Source organism: Leptidea sinapis, chromosome 27 (assembly GCF_905404315.1).
Source record: "Leptidea sinapis chromosome 27, ilLepSina1.1, whole genome shotgun sequence".
Classification (NCBI taxonomy): domain Eukaryota; kingdom Metazoa; phylum Arthropoda; class Insecta; order Lepidoptera; family Pieridae; genus Leptidea; species Leptidea sinapis.
Window position 1 is genome coordinate 5,429,832 of NC_066291.1, and position 13,608 is coordinate 5,443,439.

A 13,608-nucleotide genomic window follows, 5' to 3' on the forward strand; every position below is an offset into this window, starting at 1 on the left:
GGGTCGTTATTGTGACTCGGTCGGCATCTTGTTTCAATATTGTAAAAGGCATAAAAAGCATTTATTTTCTCAAAATTGATTCCTTTAGAATTCTTTTTGATGTCAGTTCTAATATACTAGATACTACTACCGCTTCCGAAGCAAACGGCGCTCTGAGAGGGAAGAAGCAGCGCAAGATACTCTCCCAGTATTCTTTTTTTTGTGTATATACTTGTAGGCTTGTAAGCTTAGATCATAAGCTTGCAAGCCTAGCATACTAATATACTACTGTGTATAGAATAACAAAGCATGCGAGAGAAAAGGAAAGTGAAAAAAGAGATCTATTGTAACTGTCACTGGTTTTGATTGACAAGTCATAAACAGTCAGCCACGCTTGCTGAGGCAAGTGTTGTTGAAGAGTGGCGATACCACAAATTGGGTTTTTTACTGGTAATCGCGCAAACTTGAGATATAACGTAATTATGCATGGTGGAATTGTGTATCTTATATAGTTTTACAGGAAATATCGCGATGACATATGTTTATCTCTTTAGGTTAAAATACTATATCCATTTTAATACTTTAACAATTGTCAATTATATAGCAGTAATGTAAAAGCTGTTAACACAAATACGATATTAATCCTTTTCGGTTTATTACTACATAATTATTATAAAATCATTAATTTCCGACAGCTTTAGACTACATTATTCCCGAATACTTAGGTACCTCATTTTTTACACGATTTTTACTATCCTCACCTGTATGTATGTTTGTTTGTAATCGACTCATTTGGGCGCAATTTTGACCCACTTTAAAGGGCCAGATTTCATTCAAACTTCGTAGATTTATCTAGCACCGATGACAATACATTAATTTGATAAAATTATTCCATTTTTCAATTTACAAAATAAGATTTTTGTTAATCAATATAATTTTCATCTATCGTCGATAATAAGTAAGGAATTGATGTCAGTTTTAAATTTAAACCATATCTTTAACTTATATTATATTATTTATTAGATATTTTCGAATACCATCTGTTTTCGTTGGACGTCAGGAAGTCGAGCGGGCCGGATGGCATTTCTCCAATCGTGCTTAGAACGTGTGCCCCTAAGTTGACGCCGGTGCTAACGCGTTTATTCCGGCACTCTTATTCCAAAGGCGTTCAAAGAGTCCCTGACTCATGGAAGTCAGCCCTTGTCCATCCGATCCAAAAAAAAGGAGACAGTTCGGATCCTGTAAACTACAGGCCTATCGCTATTACCTCCCTGCTCTCTAAAATCATGGAGAGCATAATTAGCCGTCAGCTCTTGGTATACCTAGAGGGTCACCAGTTGATCAACGACCGACAATACGGGTTTCGCTATGGTCGGTCGGCAGGTGATCTTCTGGTATACCTAACACATAGATGGGCTGCGGCTATTGAAAGCAAGGGGGAAGGCCTGACAGTTAGCCTGAATATAGTGAAGGCCTTTGATCGTGTATGGCACAAGGCGCTCCTCTCAAAACTTCCATCATATGGGCTTCCCGAGAGCTTGTGCAAGTGGACCTCCAGCTTCCTCACTGGGTGCAGCATACAGGTCGTTGTCGACGGACATTGCTCGAACACGAAGCCCGTGAATGCTGGAGTGCCCCAAGGCTGTGTGCTATCTCCTACGCTGTTTCTTCTGCATATCAATGATATATTGGACACCTCCAACATTCATTGCTATGCAGACGACAGCACTGGTGATGCCGTATACACGGGCCATGCAGGTCTCTCTCGGGAAATCGTCGACCAGTGCCGGGAGAAACTTGTGTCTTCTATCGAGTCCTCTCTTGAGAAGGTCGCGGAATGGGGTAAATTGAACCTTGTCCAATTTAACCCCCAGAAGACTCAAGTTTGCGCGTTTACCACAAAAAAAAACCCCATTCATTTGTCGTATCGCTCTTCGACAACACTTCCCTTAAAGCCTCACCTAGTATCGGAATACTGGGTCTCGAAATCTCGAGCGATTGCCAATTTCGTCGCTATCTGGAGGGCAAAGCCAAATTGGCTTCAAATAAACTGGGCGTCATTAATAGAGCACGGCAATACTTCAAGCCGGCCCACATTCTAGCGCTGTACAAAGCGCAGGTCCGGCCACACATGGAGTATTGCTGTCATCTCTGGTCTGGCGCACCTCAGTATCAGCTCGATCCATTTGACCGCGTGCAACGCAGAGCAGCTCGAATTGTCGGGGACCCAGTGCTCTGTGAACGGCTGGATCACTTGGCGTTGCGTAGAGAGTTGTGTGTCTTCTACCGCATTTATCACGGGGAGTGTTCCGAAGAGCTGTTCAACCTGATTCCTGCCGCCGAATTCCACCTTCGCACGACACGCCACAAGTTATGTTATAGTTATGTTTCCGGGACGATACGACATGGGAACCTTCAAAAAAAGCGCGTACACCTTCCTTAAAGGCCGGCAACGCTCTTGTGATTCCTCTGGTGCAAGAGAATGTGGGCGGCGGTGATCACTTAACACCAGGTGACCCGTACGCTCGTTTGTCCTCCTATTCCATAAAAAAAAATAACCAAAAGATTTTTTGTGCTCTTTAGCGTTTTTAAGTTTTTTTAAACTATTATATTATTATATTATTTCTATTGACAGACCATACCGACGAATTGAGAACCTCCTCCTTTTTTGAAGTCGGTTAATAAAGATTAACTCATATCTACGTGCAAAAAATGACACAATTATAAATACATCTTCATTTCGCTTCGCCTCGCACGTACCAACACTCGAATCAACCCAAGAATGCTTACAGTCGTTTACAACGAAATTTACAATCATTTTTAATTTTAGCTTTTGATATTTTTACATCGTCGTCGTCTTCGTAATAGCTCGAAAGAAGTTCGTTAAATGCTTTTATATGAAAATTATAAATTTAATAATGGGGTTGTTGAAATATGTAATGTTTATGAATAAAATGAGGAACAGTGGCGTCATATTCAATACTTGCCGTAATAACTACAGTTTTATAAAGTGCTTAAAAAAACAAATTCCTATTCAAATCAAATCAACATCACTTTATTCATGTAGGTCAAGGAAATTACACTAATAAATGTCAAAAGATTTATTTTCTTTTTAAATTTACCGCCACCTCGGAAAAAGTTGAGCTTCAATGAGTAGAAGAAGTGGCAAGAAACACATTGCTAATCTTTTTAATCAACAAGGAGATAAGTCAAAAAAGTAAATGTAAATTAATACTTAAATACAAGAGCATGCGTCAATCCACACAAAGTAAATGAATAAGCAACTATAAAAAATGTTCCAAATATTAGTTTTCAAACGATTTCAAAAAAAGGTAGAGGTCTTATGAACCAATTTGAAACGGTTATCAGGTCTAATGATGTAATATTTGATCAATTCAGGTGACACTTGAAATTTTATCAGTTGCGATGTTTTTAATTCAGCAACAAAGCAAGAATTTGTGTGTAGAAAATACTACTGATAAATCATTTCCGCTTCATCAAAACATACTTCTTCAGAAGAACAATAGTACAATGTATAGGTACTTCTTCAAAATAGCTACCAAATTGTTTATATGATGTGTATATCACGGGCAGCGATGTGAAAAGACAAACGACTAAAATCGCAACTAAAAGATTCTAATGAAAATGGAAATGATATTGGTTCTAGTGAAAATGGCATCATTGAACATTTCTGGTGATAAAGCCGGAATATTAGAATAAGAGCTCCTTAGTGGAACCCTACATCCTGGCCATAAATGATAAACACCCTTTGTTTAAATATCCTACGTTATAAAACGTTACATAATAATATGTATGCCTAAATACATTCATAGGAAAAAAGTATATTTAATAATGCCTTTTATTAATTTTCCATTTTATTTTATATTTAAGTATTGGTTTGTATCTTAGTACGGTAATTGAGCAAACATGATTATTGAAATTATTATTACATATTTTTCTTAACGTTTATGTTAGTATGTTATAAGTTAAGTTCATACTTTTGTACGTTGTATAATATTGGTTATACAGTATACTACATATTAAATTAAAAGACTTAAATATTTAAAGACCAAAGTTATGAAAATGTCTCCTAAACTGGCTTCACACCTGGCAGTTCCATGAGCAAATATTCAGGAAACTCGGGCGTATTGAAGTTTGTGATTTTTTTATGATAATAAGGGACGAGACGAGCAGGACGTTCAGCTGATAGCAGCTGCAGATAATATTTGATGACGCCCTGCATTTCAATGCAGTGCAGCTCAGGATTCCTTAAAACCGAAAAATTCTAGAATCTTCACCTTGAGACGTAAGATGTTAAGTCTCATTTGCTCAATAGTTTCGATAGCTACGGTGCCCTTCAGACCGAAACACAATAATGCAATCAAATTATTGCTTCACGGCAGAAAAAAGCGCCGTTGTGGTAAACCCATAATATAACCGGCGTCCCGTGCAAAGGACCCTCCCACTGCTTAATGTCCTTAGTCGCCTCTTAAGACACCCTTGGGTCTGTAACTTCCCTATTCTTTTTATGCCCAGGAGAAGCACAGAGCAATAAAAGAAAGATTGAAAGGTTCCGTTAAATACATAGACCTTCAGATTAAGCGTATCACGTTCCGTTAGATATTATGTGTAACGGTGACCCATTCTTCTTTCAGATATATGTTAATGAATATATTTCCATCCACTTGATAGATAGATAGAGATATATGTTCATACATGTCACATTCGTGTAATTGGCGACAATTCAGGGATCGATCGTAATCGATCGTCCCCACTTGACGACATTCTAATTAGAGTCACGTGCGCTTGTTGTTGTGTGACGTCATCACAGTATAACACGACGCAGCCGGAGCGAGTACAGACATAACACTGGATTTATACATGTATATACTCTACGAATAGTTCCTGTTTACAGTAGCAATAATCACACCACGCCCGACATATCATCGTTAACTCACTCTGTTTATTGTTCAATTGTTAAAACACTTTTGCAATTAAATTTCATATCATACATTTTACCAGTCGGAGGCTCCTTTGCAAAAGATGTCGGCTAGATTATGGGTGCCAAAACGGCACCGATTTCTGCCGTGAAGCAATAATTTGTAAACATTACTGTGTTTCGGTCTGAAGGGCGCCGTAGCTAGTGAAATTACTGGGCAAATGAGACTTAACATCTTATGTTTCAAGGTGAGGAGCGAAATTGTAGTGCCGCTCAGAATTTTTGGGTTTCTGTAACGTGTAGGGCGTATCAATTACCATCGGCTGAACGTCGTGCTCGTTTCGTCCCATATTTTCATATAAAAAATAAAAATGCTATAAATTACCAAACCTACTTACTATAAACATATAGTTTTCGTCTTGATTAATTTAATAATTTTAATTGGATACATAATGGACTCTACTGCGACGTTTCGTAGAGGCCTAATTTAGGTACTTTTTCGCTGCGGAGTGGATCTTATTTCTATTAAATTGAGTGATTCCTATTGAGTAACTATTCTAGTACTATATTCAAATTCAAATTCAAATATTTTTATTCAAAATAGGATTTATAATCACTTATTGAACGTCAAAATCTACCACCCATTCAAAAGAGACTGCCTCAGACCCGAGAAGAATGGGCGCAAGAAACTCAGCGGGCTTTTTTTTTATATAAAATATGGATTACATACATTATAGTAGTATAATATTAAGAACTTAATTGTTAGGGAAGCTATGTTATGATATTATCTCATTTTACAGCACCTTCAGGTACCTAAATATAAACGCTACATTCTCAAACCGCATTCTGTGATTACACAATGTCTATTGTCACTGTTATCTCACTCCAGTATAGGTTCCTGATAGAAGTTTTCAGATTTTGTACGAGGCTGAAATGCACAACCTAAAATTGGTAAATTACATAAACTTTACATGTTTTTAATAAACGCGAAGTAAAGTTATATCAAGTTTAAAACTTTATACTTTCTTTATCTTACCTTTGTCACTACAGAATTACATGATAGGGAGTAATTTTAAACTTGGAGCATTTTTACATTTCGTTTATTAATAATACAGTAAAAATTAAAATAAGTAAGTAATGTAATTTTAATAAATAAAGATATATGTTAATATGATTTAAATTGTTAGAAAAGAGATCTTCACAACAATAAAAACATTGACAAGAAATCTTCGGTATCGTCAAGAGTCTGTTCGGAATTTTCTGGTGATACTTCAGATTTTTCAAATTTTCATAGCAACGTTGGCCCAATGTGCCCTTTTGTGACTTTGTTTCCACCTTAATTGGAAAGCGTTGGTGAAGTGAAAAATCTAGTTGGCAAATTCGAAATGTTCGCTAGTTTGCCATTTCTGGTCCCACTAGAACTCTCTTCGATAAATGTCGGTGAGTTCCACCGCAAAAAGCCTGTGATCTGCAAATCTGAGACATACGCCATATGGCTTTCCTTTATATGTATTTGCAAAAATATATAGAAAAGAAATAGAATGCATTAATACACTCGGTTAATATCTTTTTAGGCATAAAGGATCTAAAGATTATGTCGTTTGATCTTATTGCAGATTGACGAGGTACCGATTTCTAACTTGGCTCACAAAATATTGTGACGATATTTTCATTTCACACAATAATTTTATGTTTGATGAACATATTTTCGACGATATTGAAGACATAGTATTACTCGTCCAGCAGCAGTCGCCGCAATGGAAGCTGAAATACCTGTACATATTCTAAATGTTCTTCACATTCGGAAACCAGGCCTTGAACTTGTCTTTTCCCACTAATATGAAAAAAGACTGAGATTTATATTTAAGACTTATCAATAGGTAGTTCGATATTTGCTTGTAGTTTTTTTTTATATATAAAGGGGCAAACGGGCAAGAGGCTCTCATGGTGAAACATGGTAACCGCCCATGGACATCCACACCACCAGGGGTCACCGCTCGAACCACTCCTCTTTTTTTTTTAATGAAAATAAGTAACGAGACGAGCAGGACGTTCAGCTGATGGTAATTGATACCCCTTGCCCATTACAATGCAATGCCGCTCTGGATTCTGAGAGGCACTATAATTGCGCTCGTCACCTTGAGACATAAGATGTTAAGTCCCATTTGCCCAGTAATTTCACTAGCTACAGCGGCCTTCAGAACTAAGCACAATAATGCTTACACATTACTGCTTCACGGCAGAAATAGGCCCCATTGCGGTATCCATAATTTAGTCGGCATCCTGTACAAAGGAGCCTCCCACTGGTAAAATTTAGCACTCTCTGTTTTAAATGCGGTAGGTAGAAGATGCAGAGAAAACCCACATCTCTACGCAACGCCAAAGAATCAAGTCTGATATTTTAAGTTAGTCTCGATTGAGCAGGAAAAGTTGATCAAAGCGAGGAAGCGTACATTGCAAGCTGCTGTCTTCGGTCGAAGGCTAAATCACGTACAGTTAGTTGGTTAATACAAAACTTATAAAAATTAATCGACGCGGTCGATGTGCGAATCTCCAACGCGCCGCCCACGTGAGACAAGTCGTTTATAATGTAAAAATCTATTTTCCACGTACATAGTTCGGTAGCGGCTGGACGTATTAATACCCAGTCGTTTCACACGGCACTCGACACGTCACCTCACGGCGGAACTCAGGGCATTGTTACTCATTCCCTCACAGCTTGTACCTCCGCCAAAGTTCCTCGCCTCGTTTGTCATTGCCATTTATTACGAGATTATTGACCGTCCTTCGGATTTATACAAAACAGTTTTAAACTATGCGACAGTACAAAGAGATTATAATCTATTCCATGATTTACTCTTGAGATGAAGCATCCTTACACAAACAATGAGATCAAGCTCTGAAGATTGATGCATCTAATATACGATAATTTATATTTATAAATTTAATTCTTTATTACTTTTCATGAAATAATTTATATTTTTTAAACACGACTCATATATTAGATGCAGCACCTTACAAACAAATTTGTTATGTATATTGCAGCCATTGTAAAATAGTCTATTTAATGGAAATGAGTGGCTGTTGAGGTTCTTTAATGTTCTTCTCACGAGCTCAACTTTTTACGAACATATGGTAAATTCAGTAATTATAAAGAAATATTTGTAATGACGATTCAAAAGCGACAAAGTTTATTTGACTTTGACTATGACTAAGGCCACGAGAGTGAAACATTTTACTGAGTGTACTTGTGGAAGTTTTGTCAGTGTTTTCTATACAAGGACTTACACTTTGCACTTGGCCACAAGTTGGACAAAATTGATTCATGAGACCTACTTTGCTGATAACTCTTTTAAAATCATGAAAACCGTAAGGTTTATATTTGCATGAAAAAGATTGTATGACAATTGGTTGCCTGTCAATGTCTAATAAAATGATAACATTTACTTAGGAAATGTATGTTTATGCGAATTTCGACCTGCTTGTTTAGAATATACGATACACTATCTCCTGATACCATTGCTGTCACAGTTTAATTACAATATCTTATCTATTCATAGTTATGTCCAATAAAGTTATAGTCCAATGCTATCTGTCAATAGGTGATTCAGATGTAAGTAAGCGTAAAAGGATAGATTTGTCTACCTCTAGTAAGTTAAACTAAGGATAGCTAGCTAGGTTATTGAAAACGACCGTTAATCTATGTGTAATACTTAACTTCACTGTGTGTTAAAATATCTTTTTCTTTCATAAATAAAAAAAAACTTTCTATTTACTAACCTATATATGGTGTTCAAGACTTATAATACTCAGGCGTTTCTCAACACAACCACAATCAGTCACAGAAAGTTTTTAATTTTAAATAATTATAACTTTTTTATTTGAATCTGCACTCTTTATTTTTTCCTCTAATAAACTGGCAACCTACTTCTACAAAAGAACTCTCTAAGAACTAAGGGATTTTAATTATCAAGCATTAAATCAATTTGATGTAGAAGTCAACCTTTTACAGATTGACTTGGGCAGTATGCCAAAACATAATGAGCATATTATTCATTTGTTAAATCATGAGGCATAAACTGAGTTTAAACCGATTACTTTCACCAGTGGGAGACTCCTCTGCACAGGATACCGGCTAGATTATGGGTACCACAACGGCACCTATATCTGCCGTGAATCAGTAATTTGTAAACATTACTGCGTTTCGGTCTGAGGGGCGCCGTAGCTAGTGAAATTACTGGGCAAATGAGACTTAACATTTTACGTCTCAAGGTACTGCCATCATTGTCACGACCTATCAATTATCATTAGCTGAACGTCCTGCGCGTATCGTCCATTATTTTCATAAAGAAAAAAACCGAAAGCGTTGTAAATCTTGATCCATAAAAATAGTAAAAAAAAAATTGCACACTACCGATAAAAGTCTAGATTTTATTTTAGTCCAACGTTATGTATTTTATATCTGTATTCGGGACACAAAATAATTCCAGCGGGGACACAAGAGATGGCATAAACATGTACAATGATCACAATAACGTCCCACGCTTACCTATTTCTGTAAACGGGGTCTTTTGGAAGGTCGGGACGAGGAACGACGAATTAATGAGCCGGTTTGCACAATTGATGCATCTTCCCGCACTGTCATGGCCGTTGGAGTAACTGCTTGCACAGAGGATTATGTAAACATTGACAAATAGATTAAAACTCAGTAATTTACAGTGACAACCAGAAGCTGCTTTAGTAGAACACTTAGTATGAATGTTTTTAAGATAAGGAACTGTTTATACGAAAACTATTTGCAGGACTAATTTTAATTAAAGAATTTAAAGTAAAATCGTGAATCGTTTTGTTAATGAACGACTTTTTTATACACAGCACACATATATATATAGCGTATTGCTATTTGATGTGCAATTTTTTCGTAGATGTTTTGATAGTCAATGGAATCATAGAATCTTAGCCATTTTTAATAGATTTACCTGCTTTTGTATTAACTTTTTACTTTTCTAAAACATTGAGCCATAACAAAGTGTGGCCTGGTTTAGGTAGTAAATATAATAGATTATAATATGTATAGATATAATCAACTAAATAATACAAGCAGGTCCATCTAAAACTAACATAATGACATCGTAAACAATGTAATTTGCCAAAAACAGCATCTAAAATTAGATCGCAATGATTTTTACGACATGTTGCGTCCTAAATTTTTCTGTTTATGTTGATGACAAATCTTTATTATACCGCATCGTAAAAGATTTTAAGGAGACACCTACTTTTTGAGGTCTTATTTAATTACGAAATTTTTTCGCGAATCGAAACGGATATCTTTGGTATTCAGGTAATATAGATTTTTGGGCTAGAAATCTAGAAACAGATTCGGATCGCATAGGGAATAAACATACAAACATAGATTTTTAATTTACATAGATATAGGACTTTTTTATGTTAAAGAGCCTAGGCTGGTTGTCGTTATATTGGCCTAGGCGTATAGATGATAACAGAGCAAAAATTCAAAATATTGAGACCTAACTGTAGCATTACAAATATCTAAATTAGTTTGTTTGATTTTCACACTTTCATAAATTGAAAATTGCATATACGTTGTCAGGTACAGGAAAGGACATAAAGTGCGGTTAAGTTTTATGATTCAATTTATATATTTTTAGACATATTGGTCTGAGACAGACCGAGAGTCAAACGTAGCATAATAGTTGCAACAGCTATTCGTGGTGCTATTAGTACCTACTGCCTGTGAGACGGGGTTACTGGGGTGACAAGATCGGAAAGCCTCACACTGTGCCTTGCAAGGTATTAATAAATAAATAAATAAAAGATATTTATTTCAGGCATAATAAAACCCATAGTTACAAAAAATTTTGGACACTGTAAAGGGGTGCCAAGTTAAAAGTAAAATTAGACTAACTAAAACTATAGAAATATTGCACAAATTTGTGCAGTAATTTTTTGTTCTTGTCCATGTGAACAGAGATCCAGCGCTTAAACACTGGATTCCTGATGTCGTCAGAGACCGCCACGAGTATTTTGTTGTCGGAACGTTGCAGTCTCCGCCAGAAAGAGGCAACGTGAGACCGAGTTATGACGAAAAAGTCGGGGACCCCAGCGTCTGCGAACATGCCCGACGCGCTGCAGCACCGCGGGAGCCGCATAAGAGCCCGGAACGCATCATTGTACTGGACTCTTATTCTGCTCATAGCCCTACGTACTACTGGTATTGTGTCGGCCCCTGTCCCCAAGAAACTACTTCAAATGGCTGGTGTTGAGGACTGCTAAATATCACCTCGTGGATCTACTTCCATATAGGTCTTTGCTAAGGCAACATATGCTGCAATAGCAAAGAACTATGCCTACCTTACCCCAGATTTATGGCGGGACATCCCACTCACAAAGTCACCATACTCTAAATTCAATTTTGAAATTTCAGTTGTGTGAAACATTTAACAATACCAAGACAAACAGAACAACAATTAAACAAACACTGATAACGTATAATATCCAAAAACTGACTCGCAGTTATCATGTACTTTAGGATTATCTTATCATGACATCGATTTCGTTTTATATATTTTATTGATCGTAGTTTTACTAAGCAATGTTGGTAATAAAAAAATTGAGGGCAAGTTTCCCAATCAGTCGTAAGTTTGTGGTTTTCAAAAATAAAGATTTTAGTAATAGTATAAAATAAAACAGCTTTCGTCTGTTTACTTAGATCTTTTAAACTATTTAACGGATTTTAATGTAGTTATCAACAATAGGATGATTAAAGAGGTTTATGTGTATAAAACACACATAATTTACCACAGAAAAGCCTAAAAATTCATCTTTGACCGTCCTTTTATGCACACATTGCGATGGTTGTTTTAGTAACAGTCGCCATGATAGAACGACAGCCGCTGACTGAAACAGCTTTTAAATTACCGCTTTATAATTGCCATTTTTAAAGTATTAGAATATAGTATGTTATCTTTAAGAGATAGACATATGCCATCGCGGACTTTTCTATAGTCCTACATAAGGTACACAATTCCACCATACATTATTTTGTTATAACTCATAGGGTTTATACAGCGTTTTAACTTAAAGCTCCCAGACAGCTTACTTTTTTCCGACACCTCCAACAAACATCGTTAATGTATACAAAAAATTAACAATAACTTTAGTGAAACCTTTCTAGAGAAAATTGGCGAAAACAGCAGGAAAATCGGTGTACTAATTTTTGAGTTTATCGCGAACAGACAGACAGACGCGGTGGAGGACTTTGTTTTGTAATATGTAGTGATTAAATTAGAATTGGGCAACCACCCTCAGGCTATTTAATAATCAATTTAATGTACGATGTTACATACATTACGATGTTACATTTAACGAAATTAATAAAAAAAGGCCGAAAAATCCGGCTGAGTTTCTTGCGCCCAATCTTCTCAACAACTTCTCAACTTCACATTATTCTATATAATATGTATGACTCGTCTGAACCTTAGTCTCATTAAAAAATGAGATTTGGTACTGCTTAGCCATGTCAAACAGGTTTTATTAGTCACTGTCCGATTTGATTCTACCTTCTATCAAATAGTTGCTCTGATACAAGGCCAGGCGATGCTTTGATTGTTTTGTTATTTTAGGGCGAGCAATATAACGCTCTTCGTTATAGTTATAAATGTCTAAATGCCATTTTCGAGGTCGAGGCGATTTGTCTCACCTACAAATCCAGATACAGTTTTGCCAACACGTATTTTTGCATTATTTCACAAATTTACACCTGGGTTGTAAAAGTGTTGATTGTCTTAATTTTATTTAAATCAGATAATTATTAACTAACCGTACTGAAACGCCGTTGTGTAAAGTTACACAAACTCGACCTCAAATCGCGACAGTTCTTGAGTTCGAGTCGAAACAACGGCTCAGCGGCCTCTTTTTATTTATGGAAAAGGAGGACAAACAAGCGTACGTTACACACACCTGTAACGTACGCTTGTTACCGTTACATCACCTGGTGTTAGGTGATCACCGCCGCCTACATTCTCTTGCAACACCAGAGGAATCACAGGAACATTGCCGGCCCTTAAGCTCTTCTAGTACTATTTGTACCGGGTGCAAAGTGTAGCAATATGATAGTACGCTACTGTTTCATATATTTTTTATTCAAATTAGGCTATGAAATCAATTATTTGAGAGTTAAAATTTACCTTATACTTTTACTTATACCAATATTTCGTTATTTTTTTCTCATAAAATATCGTTAGGTACAATGTAATATCGTACAATATTTTTTTTTTAATTAATAAACTGAGGGTGGTCACTCCATTCCTAATCTGTGTTATCATTAAGAAAGTCATTTATTTTATAGTAACCTTTACCACGAAAAGTCAGTTCAAACACTATCAACGTTACATATTAGGAACTTGACTTGAGATGTCGCTCATTCAAATCTAAACAATTAAAATTCCAACTAAATCATATAATGATGATGCATTTGTTTCAGGCTACGAAAGACGCTGGACCAGTGATATGCAACAGCTGTAACGGTGCTATTCACGGCAGGGTAAGTCCAAAATAGTTTTTTTTAAGACAAAATTGGGGGGGACACATTTTACCAGTTTGGAAGTGTCTCTCGCGCAACTATTCAGTTTAGAAAAAAAAATGATACCCAAAAAATTAGAATCCACAAT

The 13,608-nt window shown here is 36.3% G+C and overlaps 2 protein-coding genes across 3 annotated transcripts in view; one reads left to right on the top strand and one right to left on the bottom strand.

Moving 5' to 3' along the window:
- LOC126972763 (uncharacterized) overlaps positions 1-13,608 on the bottom strand; it is a 77,611-nt gene that overhangs the window by 21,413 nt on the left and 42,590 nt on the right. The window lies entirely within an intron of this gene.
- LOC126972878 (transforming growth factor beta-1-induced transcript 1 protein) overlaps positions 1-13,608 on the top strand; it is a 33,679-nt gene that overhangs the window by 4,166 nt on the left and 15,905 nt on the right. The window contains exon 2 of the mRNA XM_050819987.1: positions 13,422-13,481. Within this exon, the coding sequence (XP_050675944.1) occupies positions 13,422-13,481 (60 nt within the window). The remainder of the gene's footprint in view (positions 1-13,421; positions 13,482-13,608) is intronic.